Source organism: Oxyura jamaicensis, chromosome 6, assembly GCF_011077185.1.
Source record: "Oxyura jamaicensis isolate SHBP4307 breed ruddy duck chromosome 6, BPBGC_Ojam_1.0, whole genome shotgun sequence".
Lineage (NCBI taxonomy): Eukaryota > Metazoa > Chordata > Aves > Anseriformes > Anatidae > Oxyura > Oxyura jamaicensis.
Genome location: NC_048898.1, coordinates 22,636,372 through 22,660,172, shown reverse-complemented (window position 1 = coordinate 22,660,172; position 23,801 = coordinate 22,636,372). Strand labels below are relative to the sequence as shown.

Sequence of the window (23,801 nt, the reverse complement as noted above, 5' to 3'; positions counted from 1 at the left end):
TTTTAGAAGTATGCAATTAACTTTTTATCTTCTCCGTTTTTGTTTTTAGGAAAATGGATATCATTTAAGGAAAACAACACATTCTGGTTCAAGGGAGACTGTCTCAGGTACTGCTGATAATATTGAATTATAATTGAGCAATCAAGTCTATCACTTAATGTCTTTAAATGTGTTTTTTTGTTACATGTATGTAGTTAGAACATGTTTGTCAGCTTTTGATATGTATTCTGACAGTTATGTGCAAGGAAAGTGAAGGTGAAGGTTATTCCATAAAGAGGGTTATTTTGGTAGCGTGATTCAGGTGACCGGGACAGTTTTTGTACAATTTCATAGGCTTGAACAGTAGTGACAGTGGTTACAAGTAGTTTGTAACTAGATAGGGCAAGCAGATTTGAGATACTTTTCAGATATGTTATGAGTTTGCTATAAGGAGTAAATCTACTTAAATTCCTTGTCAAAAATTATTACTGTTGTATAGTCAAGGTAATTTCTAATTCACGGCAAGCTTGACGAGTAATTTGGGACTTGGGATCATTTAGTGAAAAACAGATTGTTAATCACTTAATTAAAAGTGATCTTTGTCTTAATCCCTGATTATTTTTATCTTTATCTTGCATTTTGGAAAATCTATTTTTACTGTGGCGGCTGACAAAATTTGAATTTCAGCTTAAATAACAACAGCAACAAGAAAAAACAACCACAACAGCATTCTTATTAAACAGAACAGTAAAATTTAGGCAGTATTCTTGTTACTTTTTTGCCCTTTTAAACTGTATAATTTTCTCTATGGTAAGTAGACCTCATTATAGAAAGCTAACGTGAAAGTTTGAGCTAGATCAATAAGATAAAGACAAGATCAGCAAGATAACTTTGCTTCAGAGCATTAATTTTATACAATAATGTTCTAATGGTTTGATATGCCAACTTCTACATTTTTTACACTATATAACACTAATACGGAATGGCAAGATTATTCGTAGGTAGGATCAAGTCTTGCTGTGCTTCTTGCATAGCGTAGCTTGTTTGATCTAATAATTGCATTCAAAGCCATGCTCTCATTATTGGACCAAGCCTGGAAGATTGTTTTAAAAACTAAAAATAAAAAAATCCAAGGAGAGGATTCCCGCGTTGTGGTTCTGTGCCTGTGTGAACGTGTCAAACTGTGCTGCCGTGATTCCACTGTGCTAGCGCTGGGACTCAGCCAGCAGTGCGAGGACCTGATCCAGCTGAGGACTGAGTTAGGATGCAAGAGAAATTTTCAGCCAGATCAGGTCCAAGAAGTAACTGGCCATGAGGCGTCCAGGCGCTGCTGCCTGCCCTGTTGGCCGTTTCTAAAGACTGATTCTATTGTACAGAAGCGTTCTACTGTTGGTGCTGAGCTGCTTTTAAATTAAACAGATTTAATATAATTTTCAAGTTCATTAAGATGACAATCTTAAGAGTACAGTGTAGAGTAAATCTTACTTGTGGTCTTTGGTGTTCAAGCAGAATTGCTTTTCCTGGTCAATAATTTCAGTCATAGTACATGTAAAAATGTAAGTTACTTGTTTTTAAAGGGTAGACTGTTACAGTTTTGACTTTGTTTTTTAAAACAGTGGTTTACTTTTTCTTAAATATTTTTCATAGATGACCCGACCCAAGCAAAGCAGGTTTTAAAACATGATATTCTCAATGAATTTGGAGATGATACCTCGTCCAGGAAAGCTGCCAGAATGTGGGAAAGCCAGTCTGTTCCATCAGCCTGCCTTCACTCTAAGACGTCTTCTGGGCCATCCAAACAAATAGGCTGTCCTGGGAAAAGAAAACGCGCTGTGAAGAGTGTGGATGCAAACGGTTCTGAAGTAACGGGTTTGATCGACCCTACTTTCAGTAGGTCATCTCAAAAAGGCAAAAATGGGAAGTCAGCTTTTGTTAAAAACATTGGCTTAAAGCCTCTTTCTAGTGGTGTTCTGGAGCTAACGGAGGTCTCTGCTCTACCTGGACCTGATTCTGCTTATTCAGAGGAATACCTTGTCTCAAGCAATGAAAATGAGAAAAATAATCGCTCCTCTGTAGATTTGTCATCATATTCTGCACAGAGTCCTAATGAAAATAACCAAGCTTCTCTTGTGGATACCAAAGAGAATCAATTGCAGGTGGCCAACTCTCACTTTTTCTTGGAAAAGTCCCTTCCTTCTCAGGAGAAAAATACTGCGTTGCCTTCCCTACACCACATAACACAAAGAGAAGCTGTATTCACAAAAGCTGTGAAATCTCAACACCACACGGCTGGCTTAGCTTGGGTATTAGATGCTAAGATGGAGCAAGATGGGAAAAGACCAAAAATACTCAATAGAGCTGATAATGTTGAACCCAGCAACGTTTTTTCAAAACCAAAAGGAAATAGTTCAGAAGATGCTTCCAATTTTTGTTTGGTGGAAGGTTCTGGGAAACTTACAGTCTCAGAAGAGACTGGTGAAGGGCTTCCCCGTTTGTTGCCTTTTCGAGGAGGGTATGAGGACAGCAACCATGCATCTTCCCAACTCTTGCAAGAGTTAAAAGTTGAAAGCACCTGTACAGAGATGTCCAAGTCAAATGGAAAATCAAAAAGCAGCTTTGATAGTGAAGATGAGAGTTTGGGACGTTCTCTAGATGGCGATGATGATGATGATGAAGAACCATTCATGACACTGCAAGAAATTCTGTTTTCAACTCCCAGGTCACAGACGGAAGCCTTGGAAGGAGACTGTTCAGACAGTTTTTCTCAGGACACGGTGGCTCCATTACTGAAACTTCATGTAAGTGGCTAAACCAAACAAAGAACCATTGTATCAGGTTATGTTGCCTGTTTTGGTATAACCCTTTTCCTTTAACTGAATTTTCATGCATTAAGAATATTTGCCTGCAAAACTGGTGACTGAGCTTATTACTTAAGGGTCCTATGCTGTACGTTGGAATGTCATCAGTCAAAGTGTGTTTTTTATTCTTCTTGCCGTTGGAATGGCTGAAAGATGGTTCGTGCAGCTGGCTTGCATGAGCTGTATTCCCATCCGTGTTTTTTCAGGAGTTCTGTCTTTGCATTTTTCCCCTAAAGAAAAAGGGGAGAGGTTATGTTTAGAAGATGTGTGGGGTCTAAAGTTTTCATTTTCCTGATGAGGTAAGGTATTCATGAGTTGAAGTAGTGAGAGGAAATGGATCTGTCCATTGAGAGATCTGTGCTGGACTGCACTAATCTGGCCTTGTCACAGTTTGTGACTTGTCAGAAATCTGTGTATGAGTTCTTGCTTTGTGTGAGGTATTTTCCGTGAGGTTGAATTTCATGGAAATTGAAGTGTTTTAGGAAGGATTTCAGAAAGCTGAATGACCCCCACTTCTAGGGGATGGATGAAGAAGTATTCAGCTACCAGTGTATAGGGTATTATGGGGATGAATTGATTTATTTTTAAAAGTTAACCTATCTGGCCAATTACAGCATGTCAAAAAAAGTTGTTAGTTTTGCAGGTTTATTGTAGAAGAATGGTTTAGTTAGTGAAGTCCTGTAGTAGGACTTAGTGTAGCGTTCCTTACAAAGCAGATACAGGTTGGAGATGGCAGTATTTAAGTGGACCTGGTGGGGATGGAGTTAATTTTCTGCAGAGCAGGCTGTATTTCAGTGCTTTGTGCTTCGAATATGTGGCTAAAACAGCATTGTTAAGGCACTAGTTTTTTGACTACTGCTGAACAGTGCTTGCACAGCTGACCAAGGGGATATTTCCAGTGCTGCATCGTGTCATGTTCAGTAATAAACCAAAAGGTGGCGGAGAGCTTCTGGCAGGAAGCCACAAAGCCACTGCTTGGAGAGGAGCTGGGTATCAGTCTGCTTGGGGGAGGTGGTGAGCGAGTGCTATTTGCGTCACTTTTTTTTTTCTTCACTCTCTTTTCACTTACTGAACTGTCATTATATAGCTCCACGATTTTCTTGCTTTTGCTCTATTTTCTCCCTGGTACCACTGGGAGGGGGAAATGAACAGGCTGTGTGGTGCTTAGCTGCTGGCTGGGATCAGCCCACCAGTTTCCTACGACAGAAAACAAACCACTTGTTAGCAGAATGCCCATATAAATACAGGTCCCTGTCCTCTTCTCCCATTTATAAATCTCTGAAATGGTTTATTTTGCTGACTGAATTTATTTTAAAAAGTATTTCCGTAGCAAAGTGTTGAACAGCCACAATTATTTTATCTGTCCTTACCTTTAATTATGCAAACACATTATAGATTGGGCTTTTGTGGTTACATACATATTCCACAGTCCGAACCAACATGGCTGTGTAATTAATGGTTAAGAATGATAAACAGATGCAGCCTAGATCAAAATTTTGTGGCACATATATGACCACAGCGTTTGGCTTATGTTTCTATGTTTCTAATGTTATGTTTTATGTTTCTAATGACCAACAGAGACAAAATAATTGAACTGTCCCAAAATTTCCATGAGCATGGTTCTTGCATGTACTAGCATTCTTCTTTTCTTTTGTAAGAGGGGGCATATGCACAAACCGGAATGCAATCTTCATTCCTTAGTTGTTTGGTTGGGGCATGTTAACCAGATCTAAAATAAGGTAGGAGGGCTTCAACTTACTCTCAAAATTTCCCCACAAACATACTCTGATTGTTACATTTGGAAGATATCTCTAGGCAAGGGTGAAAGTGACAGAGATGTGCTGAATCATTTTAGGAGTTTGTCTCCTGCAGGAGAGTGGGGATTCCCAGGGTCTTGGTGGATAGTAATAAAGCTGTGAAGTAGCAGGCTTCAGGTGCTAATGCTGTTCGTGAAGGTTAGCTGGAGGTTGGCCCCAGGGAGAGAACAAGAGGCTTGCTTTGCTGTTCAGATCCATTGTGAAGCATAATTATTTCTAAATTAATCACTGAGAGAGATTTAGCAATTATAGAAAACTATCAGGAAATTGAGAAACCCAAACAGTTGTCCAGCTTTACAGGGTCCCCTTTGATTTTTATTTTTTAGTTATTATTTCTTATATTCAGCTAAAATATCTTTAAAATATGAAGAGGTTAATATTGTGACCGTATTTATTGTCTAATAGTGAATCAGTTGATAGTTTGTGGTATTTCTTAAATATCTTGCTATTCCATTTACAGCTTTCTAAGACTCCTGTTGTTAGCCAGGTGTCATATGTGAACAGCTTGGAACATCTCTTGAAGGAGAAAGAAGAATCTAAAAGGTTTGTTTTTTAAAGCTGCTTTGAAAAAAGTGGCATGAAGTTGTGATGTTTAGATTTACCTCATCTCCCCAAACTGATGGGGTTTGGGAACCATCACACTAAGCTTAGCCTCCTGATACCATCTAACGTACGTCTGATGGAACCTACCAGCACGGCTTAACTCTGGAAGCTGAATGACAGGCTTCTTGCAAGTAATAATGAGTGGTTTGTGATTAATCTGTCTGCCCCACAAGAGCTGGACTAAATTTACTAATGCTGTTGTTGCAGGTCACTGAGCCAGCTAACAGCTGCTAGTCGGGCATGAAATAAGAGTATTTATGTAGACTGACTACGCCAGCTCCTTCAAAGTCATTTGTAGCTCAGTTTTGGTTTCCAAACTTGTGTAGACTGTCAGTATCCAAGTAGTTACACAATTCAGAACTAATACGTGCTCTTGGAAGAGATCTTTCAGGTAAAAAGTGTAATGTGGTATGTGTATTAATGGCAATTAGCAGTGATTATATTACGTTTTTTAAAGAATCTGAGCCTAGTTAACGATGAGCTGACTAGCAACAAAGTAGTGAATGCTTTTAAAACTGATAGTATTTAACAAATAAAATACTGGTATTAAGCTTTAAAAAGATAAAAATCTAGGAGATAGAAAGTTTTGTGCAATTGCAAAAAATGGAGTCAGCAGCTGGGTTGAGTGTCTTTGTCTCTAACAAACTAGTGATTGAGTGTGCCGTTGGAAATTCGTTAGGCATTGGGAAACATCAGCTTTGTATCTTGGCTTAGAAAGATGCTTGTTTGTCTACACAGATGTCTTGCATGCTTTTGCCATGCTTAGTGGGCTGCTGGCCCCTGGGCTGTGGAGCTTGAATTTTGTTTCCCTCTGTTATAGGTACTACACAGTGATGATGTGTTTTGCTGTTACTGTTATTTCAGATTAGATGAACTAGAAAAACGGTTACAAGAAAACATACAAGAAAAGGAAACTGATTCTTCAGATAGAGAAGATGAGAATGTCATGGGAGATGAAGACCTCTCAGAAGAACACAGGTCCTTCCTATTCCAAAACCAATTAATCCTAGTTCTTCGCTTAGTTTTCCTAGCCTTTTTTTTTTCCTAATCTCTTTCTCATTCCATCAGTTGCTGCTAATCTGTCTAGTGCGAACCATTTTATCTTTTAGGGTTGGGTGGATTTTCTTAGATGATACTGTATTATAACCTACCTCTACTTTCATATGTAGTTGATGTGTTCATCATCTGCAAATGACTATCTCAAACAGCACATGGCCTCTCCTTGAAATTCATAGAAGTAATTTTGACTTTTGTAGGGCATTTATAAAGAGATTCTCAGTAACAGCTCGTGCCATACCTGACTACCACCCTGGAGAAGACATATTTGATTTAACAGTCTCTGGGAAAATCTTCAGTCAACATGACCTTGACTTGAGAAATTTTTATTTCATCCCTCAAAATCCTATAGAAAAACTCCTTCTTAGGTAAGAATATCCTCTGCGCTCTGTGTTTACTTGTAGGATTTTCATAAGTGCTAAAAGTTTTTAAGATAAAATAGTGTCTTTACGTACAAATGAACTCTATCTTAGTAGGCAAGACTGACTCTTTTCCTGGAGTTCTGCTTTCCAGATTAGCTTTATAGAACAGTGAACAGTTACTTGAACCTTCTTCCTTTACTCCTCAAATTTTTGAAAAAAAACACATCTTAAATCAGGAGAAGGGAAAAAAAGCGTCCTGATCTTTTCAATATTTATACTGCGTTGGGCTATTGCTCATAATCTGACAGATTTGTGGAAGATGAGTGCAGCACTGAAATATTAGGATGAAGAAAAGCTTACATATCCCAGATAGATGGTCACAGAGGTCCTTTTTCTAATGTTGTGTTATGTCTGCTGAAAAACTTCTGTGCTGAATGGGCCTGGGACTTAAGATTCCACATAATCAGGGTTGCAGGAAGTTACAGTTTACAACATCTGTTAGATGCAGTCACTGAGCTAAAAGTGTTTATATACACACGCAGACACAACTGTTACGTAACTGATGGAGATTTGTGGTCCGTATTTATGAGGCTGTCAGGCTACAGAAAGATGTGGATTTCTAATCCACAAGTGCAAATCCTAAAAGTAATTCCACTGATTTCAGTTGGTATTTTACTCCGAACTTGTATCACTGAAACCAAGGGAACTGTAAACATGCTGTTATGGCTGTGAGGAAGAGTGGTTTCTCCTTGTTTCCTGAGGAAGTTGGGTTTGTGATAAGCTCCTCTGGCTTCAGGCCTCTTTATTAACGTGTGAAGGTCACAAGGATGTAAGCTTTAAGAAATATCTTGTAAATCAGTGACTGGAGGAATGAGAATTAAATGAATTGTCCCTTGCAAAATGCAGTTATGATTTAATTGCTTTGGTGTTCTGAAACCATCCAGCTGGCACATATTGGCTGTCCAGCTGAGACGTGGATGTCTTCCTAGCTGCTTCGTTGGTCAGACAGGTAGATGGATGGGGTATGGAGAAGCTAGGAGACAGGCTCACAACAGAACTACCTGTTCTAGTAGATACTGAGAACAGAGAAGCCTAAACAGGGGTAGATGGTAAATTGGGTATCATTAATTCAGCTGCTTATGGCACACGTTACTTGCTTAGGAAGATTTCAACTAAAAGATCTTAACTTCTAAATCTTACAGATTTTATGTTCTTCCAGCAGCTACTTTCTGCACCTCACAAATTTGCCTAGCAAGATGAGACCATTTGATTTTATTTGCTTTGTTTTACCTCTAGATTATATGAAAGATTCTTCTTCTTCAAAAAAAGATAATTCAAAAAATCTGAAATGTTTTTTCTCTTTTCCTGTAAAAGACTTGTAAAGGTCATTGTCAGTAACAAAAATAAATAATAAAATATGGTGTCTTATTCACTGCTCTGACAGAGCCCATCGGCCCATCTGTGGAGATAGGAATAATGACTCAGAATACAATAGTGTAAATCCATGGTTGTTTGGAGCCGTTTTCCTCTAACAATACAAATACTTCCAAATCATATAGTATGGCATTCTAGAGGGGAAAAGAAAAGTTGTTCTAAATTTAGTGTTTAATTTTTTTTTTGTCAAGAATAGGGTTTAATTACTGTAGTATTTGATAGTAGGTAAAAGTATAAGAATAACATCTGTTTTGGATGTTCAGGTCTTTGTTTGCTGTTGGTGATGATCTGAGGGGTGGGGAATTTCTTAATAGTGAAACTTAATTGTGAAGCTGTTGATTCAGCCCCTAATGGATTTTCTCCTTTTTTTCCCCTACCCCATCTTTGTCTTACAGTTCTGATGTAACACAGCAGCTTTTTCTAGCTCTTCATGGTTTTCTAAGTTCTGCTTACAGCTGTAGCTTGTGTCCCACACCAATTCTGAAGTGGCTTTTCCAGGTAAGACCACGCTGTTCTGCAGTTACACTCTGTCAGAATATTCTTCCTGGAAACCAGCTCTTGCAGAAATAATCAGTACAAGTTTCTGAATCTGTTGCATTTGTTTAGCAATTTTTTGAGTTCTGATTTATTCTCCAGTCTGCAATACTTTGTCACTAGGGATAAAACGCTTTTTCCACGCTTTTCTCCACAGTTTCTGAGTGGCTGTAAAGCTTCCTGTCCATCTTCATACATCTTATTTCATCTGAAAAGGGCTCAGCACATGCTAGCTGAGAAGATACTTTGGGATGTTAATAGTGTGGGCCAAATCAGAAGCAAATATTTATCTTATTTCCTTCCACACAAAAAAAAGTACACGCTGTAGTATGTACCTTATAAATCTAAATACGTGCATTATCAGAATTTTTATTCTGAAAAAGTCGACGTGCATTATGGCTCTGAAAGAAAAAAAGTAGAGATGCTTTCAAAGGAAATGTTGTGGCTGTCTTCTTTCTAGATGTCTTTGCCAGTACCCAAGTCCCCAGGGAATGTGCATTGTTCTGTTACTCAGAAAAATGCCAATTTTCTATCTTCCTTCCATTATTACTTACCGCTTTCTAACTGTGCCTGAAATGAAGAATAAAGCTGGACTGCCTGCAAAATTGATGCCTGTGTCTGTCGACTCCCCTTCTGCTTTTGCCGAAAGAAAAACACTTTCGTTTTCCATCTCTCTCTCTCTCCTGCTAGGAATGTACTGCCTTCCACTCTTCTATGAGCTCTGACCTTCTTTTGATAAGGTGGAAGTGTGAGCCAGTTTACAGAGCACAAAACTGTCCAGCACTTAAGGGAGGAGAAGAGGAGGTTTTGCTTGCCTGGTGAAATGCTAGGGAATGTGATGTCTATTTCATCGTCATATTTTTGTAGTTAAGAATTGACTGTTTCGGTGTAGTCTTGCCTATGTTCTGCTTACCTGTGACTGGAAAAGGTTGAGGTCAACTCTCAGTTGCCCTCACACCTCATTAAGGAGTTCAGTTTGATCATGGATACAAATGGGTTCCAAAAAGACAGCTTATACTTCCATTCCCCTAATCCTTAGTACCTTCTGAAGAACAGACTTTCAACATGGGATTGCAGTTTTTCTGACACTGGGGATAATTACTTTAAAAGTATTCATAGAATGTGTGTACTGCTTGAAATCATAATAGTCTGTTCTCCATGATGTACTATGCGTTTATACTAAGAGTTTGGTATTTATTTTCTGTTACGGCTTTTTAAAATTTTAATGAAGAGTTGTATTTTCATTTTTTTTTTTTAAGAAAAATGTTGTCATCGTGCAACTTGATGTTTGACTTACGGCATTTTTTTTCCTCCACAGATGATGTCTGTTCATCCTGGCTATTGTGTTTCCTCGCAGATTTTAAACAGACTGATTGAAATAACACTAAAAAATGGTGAGTATTTGAGGGATGGAAGACTGACCGTCTAAACAAAGGTATTTCCCTTCCATTAAGTGTAGAATATTGTTGGGAAGGAAGGAAGAAACACTGGCTCTGTTCTGTGATTCTGACATTACAAACTGTGGAGTCTCCAAACTGTTCTGAGATGTTCTGCTGTTTAACTAAGGGTGCTTTATTTAAAAACAAAACAACAACAACAGCAAACAAACAAAAAAACACTTAAATTGAACGTTGAGATCTGAACCTGCAGTGTCTTGAGTGTTACTGTTTTATTATATTTGCCTTTTTTGTTCTTGAACAATTAACCCTGAGACAGAATTGACCCAATTCAAAATTCTAACGACTTCTGTCATTGTCTGGAAAACACTGCATCGAGTTTGATGTCACCTTGCTAGTTTGTACCCTATACAGAATCCTCTGCACAGTTTGCAGATGATCAGATGTGAGTCGTGATACCAATCAGCTTTTTGCAATGAACATTTTTGCTTACCTCTATCAGTGAATTCCTTGTAATTTGCACTTCTGTTCTAGAAACCTTGTCTGTCTTAAAATGTTATTTAGCTCCACTTTCAGGCCCATTATAACACTTTCTTACCTCTACCTACACAGAACAGCGATTTATCTATTCTCTTAAAAGTAAATCTTGCCTTCTTGTTTATTCTACTGTATGTGATGAGAGACAGCTGTGAGAGAAAATGGGTGGAATTTTAAAGTAATTTACCTGTTACATAGGCAAGGTGTTTCTTAAGCGTAAAATACTGCGTAAGACTACTCCTCGTGCTATAGTTCTGAAAATAACAGCAATTCTTCTGAGATTAGAGCTGGTAGAATTGATGCAACAGCTGAATGTATCAGCTTCCCTGAAAAGGAACTAACGTTAAGAATTGAATTTAAACTAATCCAATTCCATATCTCTTGCTTGTAGCTTCCATCAGCGATGAACAATCTAAACCCTGGATACCTTCACTAGCTGATGTGTCAACTGTCTTTGTCAATATGGGTGTTACATTTGCCTCTCTTTTTCCATTGGAGCATCTTCAGCCCAACTTTAACGAGTGTGATATTTTGTAAGTTTTTCATTTTGACACCTATTGCTTAGATCCTGTGAAAGCGGGTCTTGTGTTTAGGATGTAGAATCAGGTGGTTTTCTTTTATTTTCCCCTATACCATCTCCTTACATTCTAAACTTAGGTATTCATAAAGTAAATAAGCCGGAGTTTAAAACAGTTTCTGCCAGGTACGGATTCAGCAAATCAGAGTATTGTTCTTTGTCCTACAACTGTCTAATGGGTATTTACATTAATTATTGCCTAAATAGCTGGGCAGAATTGTAATTAATTGGTTATAAGTTTAAGATGTGTGCTCTGTAGCTGGGGATAGTTCTGATTTGAAGGTGTTTAAACCATGCTGTTTTTTCATTCGGTTTGATGCAAGTAAGCTGTTGTGGGCTTTTAAATTGTTGATTGCTCAGATTAGCATCTCTTTCATTAGGAGTCAGATGCAAGGAACAGTGAACAAAGAGCAGCCAAAAGGATCTCTGTCCTCTGCCTGTCCAGCTTTCACCAGTCTACCAGAAAACAATCTAATTAATGTAATCAAGGTGAGAAAACTCCAGTTACTATGCAAGGGTGTTTGTTTGTTAATCTTATTCTTTTGTTTCTTTGGAAGAAAAAAAAATGGTGCTTAATCTAGCCCTGGGCTTGTTTTTTGAGAAGGTGTTGTGCTGGGGTTTCAGCTCCACATTCAGCAAAGATTGTTGCAGGCTTGTTGCAAACTTCAGTTTCCTTTCTACCTGAGTTCCATTGGCTTCTCTCAATTCCTGCTGCCTCCCTTTTCCAGTGTGGCTCTCTGTCAGGCTTCTTTGCTCCCTCCTATAAAAGAAAGGTATCAATGCATTCCACTGGGAGGGGCATCTGGTATTGGCCAGTATGTTTTATGCTGCCTCTGTTAGTGCAGCTCACAGAGGCACGTGGTCAGTCCCTGTGTAGCAGAAGGTGAATGAAATGGGAGCTCATGGAGGGCAGGTGGAGCCGTGACTGCCTATTTTGTGGAAGCGAGCTGTTAATCCATGCTGTGCCCTGTGAAACGGTGGGCTGGTCACACTTCCTGGGCTTGTTCTGTGATTAAATGTTTTATGAAAATACTAACTGGTTTACAAGTTTCTTGTGTGGAAGTATTGGAACCCTCCTAACAACACCTCTTTAGAGATTGATCACAATCATGTAAATGATGATCATATATCATCAAGTAGTTCAAGAGGCAGCACATGTAGCATCTCCTCTAGAGACAGACTTAAATGTCTCGATTCACTTGTGTGTCCTTTAAATACCCATCCCATACTATAAGTAATCCGTGTGATGATAATTGGGTGGGGAAAAATCTCTTGATTGTTTTCAGTATTGCTTGTATAGTTAGAAAGTCTTCTGTCAGTCTTCTGTTGAGTTAGAATAGGATTAACGGTGCGGTGCAGAAAGATCTTTCATACTCTGGTGTCCAGGGATTATTGTCATTGTTCAAAAGTACTTCTTCAAATGTTTATAATATGAGCCTCCAGCAGGTGTCTTTTTAAATAATAATAATAAAAAAATGCAGTTACTAGGGGAGCTAGTAGTTTTCCTGTTCTTATTGAAAGAACAATTTCTTACTTGAAGTGCATTTTAAAGTGAGGGTGGAAAACTTAAGTTCTCATCACACTTTAATAGAAGCTAAACCAATTTCAGATTTTAATGCTTTTTATTTCTTTTACAGTTTCTAGATTTCTGTACAACGGTAGTCGAAGATGGATATACAGACCAAGAAATATTGCTGCTGCTTCTATTGCTATTTAAAATAAGCTTGGAGAAACAGCTAAAGCAAGTTCCTTTGATAGATTTTCAGTGCCTTTTCATAAAGCTTCTGATAAGTATAAAAGACTGGGATACGAAGGTAACTCCACAATTCATTTTCTAGTGCTAGATTTATGAAACTGCAGCTTAATTTTTGAGAAATTTATTTTGAAGTTTTCTTTTTTTTTTTTCCTTTACATAGCAGAAAAATATTGCTTGCAAATGTAATATGAACAGATTGGGAGCTTTGTGTCTTTAAGAATTTAGGAGGGGGCTGGGTGTACGGAGAGAGTTTCTGCCTAAAAACATAATGCTTGCCTGTCCCCTTCTGCGAGGGGACTGTTGTATTGAAATTGCAGCAATTTTGTTAACTATAGATTGTTTAAAATGGCTATTTGAAAGAATAAATGAAATGATTGCACGAAGCTGATGAAATATCAGGAAGGACAACCTGATCTCGGTTACCTTACTGTAAAATAGTATTTAGGAGACATAGCTACAGCTGCAGTGCAGAAATATCTTTATGCACATCATCTTTTACTAGCCCAATTCCTTTTAACATCTATGCTCTATATATGTTTCTTGGTAGCAGATGTGTATTCCTTTGCAAATAAAACCAATGTCCTCATTATTCAGTAAATTGGGTGATTATTTTTTTTTTTAATGGTTTTTGTTCTTTTAAAGATGCCTGAGCTCTGTCTGGCAGTGAGTGAACTCTCCAGTCAGCACCATAATCTTCTGTGGCTGGTTCAGCTGGTCCCTAGCTGGATAATACGTGGACGGTAATGACACTATAACAGTTACTTATTTGTATAAGCCCCAAGCCTGATAAATGCAATAGGTGTTACATTGCTCTTTTTTTTTTCAGTTTTGTTTTGGGGGGGAAGAGGGAGGTACTTCAAAAAACCACCAACACCACAAATACTTGGGTGTCATATGTTACAAATGCATGTGCATGTCATTGCATGTCATTGTGTATGTATAGTTTCTTAATCACCTCTGTGGTGGAAAAGGGTTATTTTACATTTCATACATAGTTTTCTGGGCTATACACTTTCTGGTACCCTATAGTAAATAAAGGCATGACTTCTAACATCCATCACCTACTCTAATCTTTGGCTGAATGATCAAAAATTAAATGTTCTTTGGGTGGTTAATGTCTGATTTTATGTCAATCTGTTAAGAGTTCTGCATCTTTGAAATAAATAAAAAATGTATCTGAGAGAGGAGAATGATTTTGGCCTTTGATTTCAGGCTTGGAGGCAAGCTTCTAGCAATGTTTACTTGTGCACAAGAAAAGCTGTAATGAGACGAGGATATTGCACCTTGCTAGCCTCTATACTGGTTTAATAGCACCTATCTTCAGTAAATCCAATTGAGTAGCTGTGGGCAAGTCTATGTCTAGGGAAGCCCTGCACAGCCTCACTATACATTGCCGAAACTGTGGATTTGAGACATTCTCTGGGAATAAAAAACAAACTTTTTTTTTTCAGGGAAGTAAGAAGACGCCTGAGCCTAGTGATAATTGCGAAGCTTCTTAATAAAAAGCATATAAGAATACCTGATGACAGCAACAAGCAGGTACTGAATGCATGTTTTGCATGTATATAATTTTGAAAGTTTATAAAATTTGTGTATTGTGTGTGTGTGTGTGCGCTGTGTTTTAATACTGTAAGCCTATTTTCCTATTGAAGAATGACCAATCACTAATCTTCATTTTAGTGCTAGAAGTATATTTGTACACGTGTGTAACCTGTATGTTCTGCAGCTTGTAAGTGCAATATTGCTTAAGTGCCTAAATATTTTGGACATTGGAAAGAAGTTTATGCTGCTTTGCCTTCTTATACTTATATAGAATCACTCTATGAAAACAAGGGGTTGATGAGGCAACATACAAATGCTTTAGTTTGCAAAGTCAAGAATTACCCAAAGCGTGAAATAATCAATTTTAATTAAGAGCCCCTTTAATAGATGTTCTTGTGTTAATGGACATGTGATACGGTAGTGGCACTGTTTAAAATTTTCCATTGATAGTGAACCAGTCCAATCTGTTAATGCATCTGTCTTTAGATGTCTCTTCTGCATCAGTATCTGGTGTACATGAAACCTTCTAATCTACTAAAGATGAGAACAGACGAGCAGCAGAATGTCAGTGAAGACCACCTTCATACAGAACTAGAACAGGAGGTATATAGCTGACAGTATGTTTTTGCGTTTGTCTTTTTTATGCATCTTCTGCAATTTTTAAAACTAATCTCTTCTGGTAAACCAGTTTTAGAAAAACTTCCATTCGTCTGAGAATTCAATATTGGTTTGGTTATATGAGTCTACCGTGTAATCTCTTAGCAAGTATTTTGATCTGGATGTAGATGATAAGAAAACAAAGGCAACTGCTGAGTTTAATTTTCAGTAATTGAAACCACAGAAAGCTTTGTGGGTCACTTGGGTAGCTTAAAGCAGCGTAGTACTGTTTTAAAATGGTTCTAATATATGAATGTATTGTTTCACATTATTTATTTAGGCAAATGTGTAGACATTTTGTGTATACACAAATGTGTATTCATTTATTTGGCTGTTGGAGGATGCCATTAAAGTCATGATCGTGAATCATTAAAGCAAAGATAATGCTGTGTCTAAAGATTGTGCTTTGACTGTTGAAGCTCTGTTGTTTTCTCTACAGGTGTACTACCTAGTCTACATCCTCCTTCATCTAGTCAGTGAAGCCAGCTTCTTTGACACTGTAAATTCCAATCAAAGGGTGAGTAGCTACAGTGGCTAGATCTTTAGATTTAAAAAAACTAATTATTATGCACTTTTGGTATATTCTGGTAGGGTGTAAGCAGATCACCAGAGGTTAACTGCACTGGGAGAAACTTGTTCTGAGGCAAAGTAAAGGCAGAAGAACTCTTCCCTGTAGTTACTGCAGAGAAAGAAACCTCTTCCGCATTTTTACAAGTGGAGTTATGTCAAAACACAGTTCTGTCAACAGGAGACGTTATCTTTCACAGAGTAACTGGAGATTAACTCAACGCAGATTCTCAGAACTCTGGTGATCCTATGAACTACTTAAGTAAAGCTGAAACTTTAATCTAGAAGAAAACCATTTTGAAAATATCCAGTAAAATATGCTCAAACACATTGTGTTTTTCTGTGCTGGAGTGCAGCCATCAGCAAGTGAGGGCTAGGAATGTATCTCTTCTGTACTACACAGCCATAGTTCCCTCGTGCTGTGAGATGTGAACATCTGTTAAGTAATACCTTCTGTTTAGCCTCCCGGTAATCTTATTGAGATTTCTTTGAACGTTTGCTGTGAGTTGCTTGCTGCAAGACGTTTGTGTAAATCTTCTGTTCTGTAAAACCACTCCTGGCTTTTAAGAAACATGTTATGTGAAGCCTCGAAGAGGGAGGTAAAGCAGTAATGTTTGCTTCTGTTTCACAGAATCACAGAATGGTTTAGGTTGGAAGAGGCCTCTGGAGGTTCAAGTAGGACCACCTAGAGCAGGTTGCCTAGCACCATGGCCAGACAGCTTTTTGAGTATCTGAGGGAAACTCCACAGCCTCTCTGACCAACATGTTTGAGTACTCAGTCACCTTTGCAGTAAAGAAGTGTTTTCCTGCTGTTCAGATGAAACCTCTAGATCTAGAATATTAACCAGTGTTCTCAGGCTCCTCTTCCTTCCAAGGCCTTATCCTGTGGGACTTTTTCAAGCAGATCCTTGAAGAGGCCAAAGTCTGCTCTCTTGGAGTCCAGGGTTGTGAGCTTACTTTTCACCTTCATCCCTGCCCTCAGGATCCTGAACTCCATCTGAACTCTTTGTGGTCACTGCAGCCAAGGCTGCTTTTACCTTCACGTGCCCAGCAAGCCCCTTGGTGGTGGTGAGCATGAGGTCTAGCAGAGCACCTCTCCTTGTTGCCGTCTGTATTATTGCTCGGAGGAGGAAGTTATCAGTGCAATATAGGAGAGTCCTGGTTTGTTTATGTCCTGCTGTGTTCTCCCTCTTAACTGATGCTGGAGTGGTTGAAGTCCCCCATGAGGACCAAGGCCTGTGAACGTGAGGCTACTCTTCTCTGTCTGTAGAGGGCCTCATCTGCTGCTCCTTCCTGGGTAGGAGCCCTGTGACAGGCACCCACTACAACGTTGCCTTTTTGGGTCGTCTATTTAATTCTAACCCCATAAGCTGTCAGTGGGCTCCTCATCCATCCCCAGGCAGAGCTCCATGCACTCAAGCTGCCTTCTCACATACAGGGCAACACACTCTCGTCATCTTCCCAGCCTGTCCTTCCTAAAGAGCCTGGGGCTTAACAGTCTCAGTTGCCTACTCAAATTGCAAAAAGATTATCACAGACTGCAAAGTGAAGCAAAAACATCTTTGGTAAAAAAAAGAAAATAGCTATATTGCAATGATCTCTCTGAGATGTATCTTTTACAACTGCTTTCTGAAGATCTATGGGGAATTTGATTAAAAAACAAACCCACCTAGAACACTGGTGTCTGAATTTCTTGATGAAGAAAGAGCCTAATATTCACTGACGTAGTAGCAGTCAAATGGAAAGAGGTGTGTTGCTGAATTGGACTGTGTATAAATCTTGTGCAGGCTAGACTGGGTATAAAATCAGTATTATTATTTCAGTTCTAATCTTCCTGTTGGATGGGGTGAATTGCCATGGTCTTGAGACACCAGCAAATGTTGATAAGTAGTATTTCAGCATGTCTCACCTACACAGTGGAGCTTCTTTGCAGCAGGTTAGTGAGGGAATAAGTACAGGGATTTTATCATGAAATTCACAGAATATCAAAGATCTTGGGAGCTGTTGTTAGGAGATTATGAAGCTGCAAAAAAGGCCATCAGAAGTTTAGAGATCAGTGCATAAATGCTGCATACATTTTATTTATTCAGCCAATTCCTGCAGACTGTGAAAGGAAATTACCTGAAAAGGTTATTTTTAGCTGTTTTGGCTCCAAAACTTTTTTCGTTGGTAAAAGACCTGAGTGGCACTGTTCTTTGCTACTTTGGGAACAGAAAGAACTTCTAGCTAGTAGGAACTTCAAAATTATTGATATATAAGTGTGCTCTAATAAAATTTTGAAACTACTTTTTTCGCTAAAGTTCTTAAACTTGTCTTATGAGGTGCATATCAACAGCTGAAACAGGATCTTCTGAGCTCGTTTTTTTTCCATTCCGTACTTTACATTTTGGAGAAAACTTCAGATTGAAGCATGTAATTGTTACATTGAAATAATAGTTGAAGCAAGTTTTTAGTTTCAACGTGGAGTATTAAAATAGCTGTTCATTTTTGTCTTTATTTAGCAACACTTACTGAAGCTCTGTGGTGCCTTAGATAAGCACATAAAATGTGATATTAGGGAAGATGCAAGGCTGTTTTATCGAACTAAGGTAAGACAAGCTGGTTTCAGTTTTTTGTTGTTGTTGGTTTGAGTTGTGTGTTGTTTTTTTTTTGTGCTGTTCCCTCATCCCAACCCTGCAATTTCTAAGCTTTCTTCTTGGATTTCTTTTTCCTGGTTTCTCTGTCTGAATCACATCTGTACTCATACATAAATACACGTTTGTTGTAATGCACTGAAAATACTCTTTTTGCTAACTACAGGACTAAGAACTCTTAAGATGCAAGCTTGTCATCTTTTAGCTAGTTAGCTCAACTTTCAGACCCCCAGAGTTTCTCCTTTTTTTTTCATGGCAGTCCTTGTTAATTGACAGGAAGTAATCTGCTTTTAAGCAATCTTCTGCTTTTAAAAGTGGAAGCTACATGCAGTGTGGGACACAGTACAGAAAAACTAGCCTGACTGTCTTGCATGTCTCTTATTTTCAAAATAATGACTTAGTTAAAGTTAGTTGTTAAAAATGTTGTGGGTTTAAGCCAACACTATACGTGATGTAGCATCAAGCTTGGATAATTGCCTTTCATTTGCTTTGTGGTACGTAGCTTGCTAATGTTAGTCCTAATTCTGTGACTTTCATGGTCTGCCTCCTGTCATAGCAAGCCAAATGGGATCACCTCAACTTTGAAAAGCCTTGGCTTTGCCAGCTTTCAATCAAACATTTGTGCCTGTGTGCATTAACTCTGCTTTTTTTATTCAGCAAGATCAGTACAACATGGATCCTTTTAACAAGTTACAGAATCTTGGCTTGAATTTTTGAATATCAGACCCCTGTCTGTTTGTTCCTATTGCACTTGCACTGGGAGATGAAAATCTTATTTGCTTTTTCCCTCTCACTACTTCTGTTGTGACACTGCAGTAACTGCCAGAAGGCACCACTGTGACAACTTTACACAGTATATGAAGCAAATCCCAACTCTGAATCCCTTGTATTTAATACCTGCTTGTGATTGGTTATGGAAAAAAACATATGCATAAGGAATTCAGATTCAGACAGTGCTGCATAGTTGGCTTTCGTGATTGCCACGGCATGCACTTTTTTTCCTTAAAAGCAATCAGACTTGTGTAACAAAGCTAATTTACCCAAAGGCCGAGATGGGTATTTGGAGGCCAGAGGCTTGCATGTTGATGCCAAACACTTAACATTTTAAATCGTCTTCCTGTAATGAGCTTTTGTGGAGTAGATAATTTTGGATTCAAAATCCCAGATTACAGGGATCTTGTTGGAGTTGAGGTGGTGATGCCCTGCATGCCTGTTGTGAAACTGTTCCCTCCCAATAAACTTTGGGTGTCGGGTTTTTGTTTTGGGTGGTGGTGATAGTTTTGATTTTTGGCTTTTTTTTTTTTTTAATACGAGTGGCTAAACTAATCTGAATTTGCAGGTAAAAGACCTGGTTGCTAGGATATATGGCAAATGGCAAGATATGATACAAACCACTCGGCCTACTCAGGTATGGTAAAGATTTTTTTTTTTCTTTTCATATTGCAGAGTGCATTAAACTCATTCTTTACTATTTGAAAATAACTGATTTTTTAAAAGATTTTTCTTCTTAAATTGTGTGGCTGTTTAATACATTTAGGTGTATTGGGATAGTCTGTAGTTTAAACTCTTACTCTGCTGCGGTAAAACTAAGATTCCATCTTTACCCTTAAAAGTGCTGTTCTCTTAAACGGCTTACGCAATAACCTGAAATGCTAATACTGAGTCAAGTTGCAGGGCTTGTCTCTGATTACAGTCATTAGTGGATGCTTTGGAAAGGACTGAGTGGGGCAGGAATGCTGTGATGCACTTCCTGCTATTGTCTGGCACTTTGTCACTCGGAGACTACTTGAAGGCAAGGCTCTATGCACATGTGTTTAACAGCTCTTGATTAACAGCCCCCCACCGCCCCCTGCCTCGAAAGTGTCTAATTTCATGCGATGAGTAGGAAAACCCTCTCATGCTCTGTGAAGAGATTCAGTAGCAAGAAATTTCACGATTAGTCTTTCATTAATACTTGTCTTGGCAATATCTTGCTGACCTTGGTGGAATAGGTGGATGACTTCTTCTAATATCCAGAGTTCAGCTCTGTTTGTTCCCGTTTCTTTCTTAATGTGATCAGGTGCTCACTTGCAATATAAAACTACCTTTGAAAACAAATACAAAAATGGTTCAGCTTTCCAGTAATCTAGTGCATTTCTTACAGGAAGTTTAACTTACACATACATGCTTAGTATTGATTTCAGTTTAAAAATATGTAATCGAACATTTATGTTCTGTAAAGAATAATAATCACTCAAAACAATTCACGAAAAAGACATCACTTGTAGTGTCTCAGGTTTCCTGTTACAGGGAGGGAAGGGAATTAGAGGGTAGACGTGGTTACAGAGGTACTTAGCAGTTGATGAAAGTTATTAGAGATGCAGCTCTTCCAGATTTGTTTCTTTCAGAGGCAGTTGGGTTTGATTCACATGTGGGGAAACTGGAAAGTGTTTCCAAATTAAAATAAACAAAGAAGAGAGTAGGCAACTGCTTAGCTCAAGGTCACCACATTGGATTGTGAGTCCTTACAAATTTGAGTTGTTTTCTATTTTGTTTTTACTCTTTAGGGAAAACTGCATGACTTCTGGGAGCCAGATTCATGAGATCTTGCCTAGTTCAGGGAAATAACAACAGAAAAAAACTGAAACCAAGGAAGATGCAGAAGGAATGGAGCTGCAGCTTGGTTGGAACACAAGGAATCAGTCCCCTGAATTAGAACTTGAGCTTGATTCAGGCCAACGCTAAAAACACAATGATTCAATATGATTATCGCTGCTTTTACCACAAATACGATACTTCAGAGAAAAGTGAAGTGGGTAAACTGAAAACGTAGCTATTTCTATAGCCCTGTCTGGATTGCCCAGATGTATTTTATCATATTGAAAGCTGAGGGAAGTTTCTTATTTCCATTGCTAATCACAAGACGTTTTTGAAAACATCAGTTTTCTTGGCAGCACACACCTGTAAGCATTGCTTTAGGATGTCTGGGAAAGAACTGCCCCGTGATGTGAAATGTGAGTTGAGAAACAGTATTAGTCCGCCCCTGTTGTGGGCAGGTGAGGAAGCTCAGTTTCACTATGAGCTGAGTATCAGAGTCGCCTGCACGTGTTAATCTGCAAAGCGAGAATTGGTATGACCTGCCAGTTTCTCTAAATAATACAAAATACAGCAGTCACGTGTGAACATTCGCTTGAGGGTGGAGACAGAGCTGAAGAGTGGCTGTACACAAACAACTTGTGCACACTTCTTTGCTCTGTGGTTGTCTTTTATCAAATAGGAGAATCAAATTTGTTATTACAGTGATGTATTTGTTTTAACTTCCTCAGGCATCGATTTATGTGTGCAGTGTATGTGACTGCACAAAAAGTGATTCTCTAAGACCATACTGTAAATGAGATCTTAATACTCGAGTAGTATTGTTGTATTCCTCTTTAAGAAACAAACTTATTTATCTGGTTTCAGTGCTTTCTCTAAACAGAAAAAATAACTATTTCTGAAGTATCAGGTCACTGGAAATTTGAGGAGATGAGCGTTTGGCCCATGCATGTAGAAGTAACCGTGAAAGTTGTATGAGGTCTGAATTCCTTTGTGCAAAGTCTTGCAGCATCCACAGCGTGTGCTCAGAGCTCCCCAAACTTTGTGAAATAATCAACCCAAGAGGTATCTCCTTCTGTGCTTTCTGTGTAAATGCCATCATTTAAATCTTACACTGTTGTCTTTGTGGGTTGTGTGTGTGTATATGAACAGAATTTTAAGGTATTGTGTAGAAGCACTGAATGGGAGTCCCTTAACTGTAATTTTTAATAACTACGTGTGCATTTTATAATACTGTTTCCTTTTCATTTTTATAGATTACCGTCTTGTATGATAGACTTGCTACGACTTTACAAAAATGTAAAATAAGGCTCAAATTCAAACAAAAAAAAATCAAATTTAAGTATGTTACATGTTAAGGAACTGCTCTAGATTGGACTCAACTCAGAGGGAAGGTATTTTATGTGCAAATCATATTCCATGCTTTGTCTTTCATTTCAAATGTTAGCGAGTTAGCCTAAGTCTACAGCTGTACCCTTCACAGGATAATCAGCTTACCTTAACAACAAGAGTTACGTGTATGACATCATTCGGGGGAGAAGAAAACCCCCTTTTTTAATCTCAATGTGTTGTTTAAGAATTGGATGAGTCTACCTCAAAGGGTATCTTTGACAATAGAACTGTTTTAGGCTTAAAAAAAACATGGTGTGGTGGTATACAGGTATGACAATGCCATCTTTTGCTCTGCTCGTCTGTCATGGTGTGTCAGCCTTCCCTGCGGTAGCATTTGCTTACTACGTTGAATATGTTGTGATTTTATTAATGTTTATATTTTTTCTCACTAATGTTGTATAAAGTTTTAAAAAGTACAGAATATGTTTCCTGTATGTAACGTGTATATATTTTCTTACCATGTAAAGTTGACTTTGCAGTCCTGTATATTTTGAAGAAGGAAAGGGTTGGGGTCTAGATCAACACCTCTTTTGTATTGCAGTTCAGAACACATTGAAACTGCTGTGCTTTTCTTCCCGTGCAAAATAACCACTTTGATACGTACTTTTATTTAATAGGCCAATGGAAAATAAAACCAGACATGGTTTTCTAATTAAACGTCTCTGCATAGAATGGGTATGCATCAAGTGTGTTCCACAAAAAAATGGCTGCAGGGCCTATTTTGGTCTTACTGCAGACGTAGTTGAGAGGTTCACAGCTGATTAGCTTACTATAAATGGAGAAAGTCCTGAAGTAGTTCTTAGCTCAGCCAGTTCTGTGTTTTCATGCTTAATGTCTGTGTATACGTTCTGGCATTTCTCCTCTCTCTCCCATCCCCCTTTGTCTGGACTTGCTTCCATCTGTCTTGTAGCTGAGTAATAATCCCCCAGTTGCTGAAGTCTAGACGTTGGCTGAATTGGAGCTCACCGGTGTCCCTACAGAGATGATCCCCAAGCATCGCTGCAGAGTCTAAAAAGGGGCTGCTGAGCTGAGTACTGCTTCAGGACTGGCAGTGAAATAGCAAATCTGCTGCTGTTTTGTGTTTTGCTGACTCATTTACTGGCCCCCAGCCAGAAGTTACACGCATTGAAAAAGGCTGTTTGCACAGTAAATGTCTTAACTGCTTTGGTTGTCTTCAGATAAGCATTTTTGCACTGAGGTTTATCTTAATATTACGTTGGTTGTATTAAGAACCATGTTATCTCATTTCATGGACAATTAGGTGCACTTTATTGCAGTAATCACAGACAAAAAATTAAAGGCTGGCTATAAAATATACATCTGTGACTTTTCTTTTTTTCTTGACTTTTTTTTTTCCCCCTTCTGACAAGCCTCTGTATGGCTTAAAAAGTTTGTTTCTAAGTGGAAGAAACCGGCCAGCACATCTCATGTTCTCACTGTTCTGTTGTGGAACTCGGTAATGGATGGGGATTTCAGAAGTGATTAATGACTCGCGGGCAGGTCTGGCTGAAGGTCAGTAGCACACG

The 23,801-nt window shown here is 38.5% G+C and overlaps 1 protein-coding gene across 2 annotated transcripts in view; it reads left to right on the top strand.

Moving 5' to 3' along the window:
* The window catches only part of SLF2 (SMC5-SMC6 complex localization factor 2), a 31,576-nt gene extending 7,984 nt beyond the window's left edge, over positions 1-23,592 (top strand). For both annotated transcript variants that reach the window (XM_035329497.1, XM_035329496.1), the window contains exons 4-20: positions 50-107; positions 1,627-2,777; positions 5,115-5,197; positions 6,122-6,235; positions 6,514-6,681; positions 8,505-8,607; positions 9,962-10,037; positions 10,969-11,110; positions 11,535-11,643; positions 12,792-12,968; positions 13,553-13,650; positions 14,362-14,449; positions 14,939-15,055; positions 15,549-15,626; positions 18,178-18,264; positions 19,649-19,717; positions 20,856-23,592. In XM_035329497.1, coding sequence (XP_035185388.1) covers positions 50-107; positions 1,627-2,777; positions 5,115-5,197; positions 6,122-6,235; positions 6,514-6,681; positions 8,505-8,607; positions 9,962-10,037; positions 10,969-11,110; positions 11,535-11,643; positions 12,792-12,968; positions 13,553-13,650; positions 14,362-14,449; positions 14,939-15,055; positions 15,549-15,626; positions 18,178-18,264; positions 19,649-19,717; positions 20,856-20,891 — 2,754 coding nt within the window. In that variant the 3' untranslated portion in view covers positions 20,892-23,592. The remainder of the gene's footprint in view (positions 1-49; positions 108-1,626; positions 2,778-5,114; positions 5,198-6,121; positions 6,236-6,513; positions 6,682-8,504; positions 8,608-9,961; positions 10,038-10,968; positions 11,111-11,534; positions 11,644-12,791; positions 12,969-13,552; positions 13,651-14,361; positions 14,450-14,938; positions 15,056-15,548; positions 15,627-18,177; positions 18,265-19,648; positions 19,718-20,855) is intronic.
* The last annotated feature ends 209 nt before the right edge of the window (positions 23,593-23,801 follow it).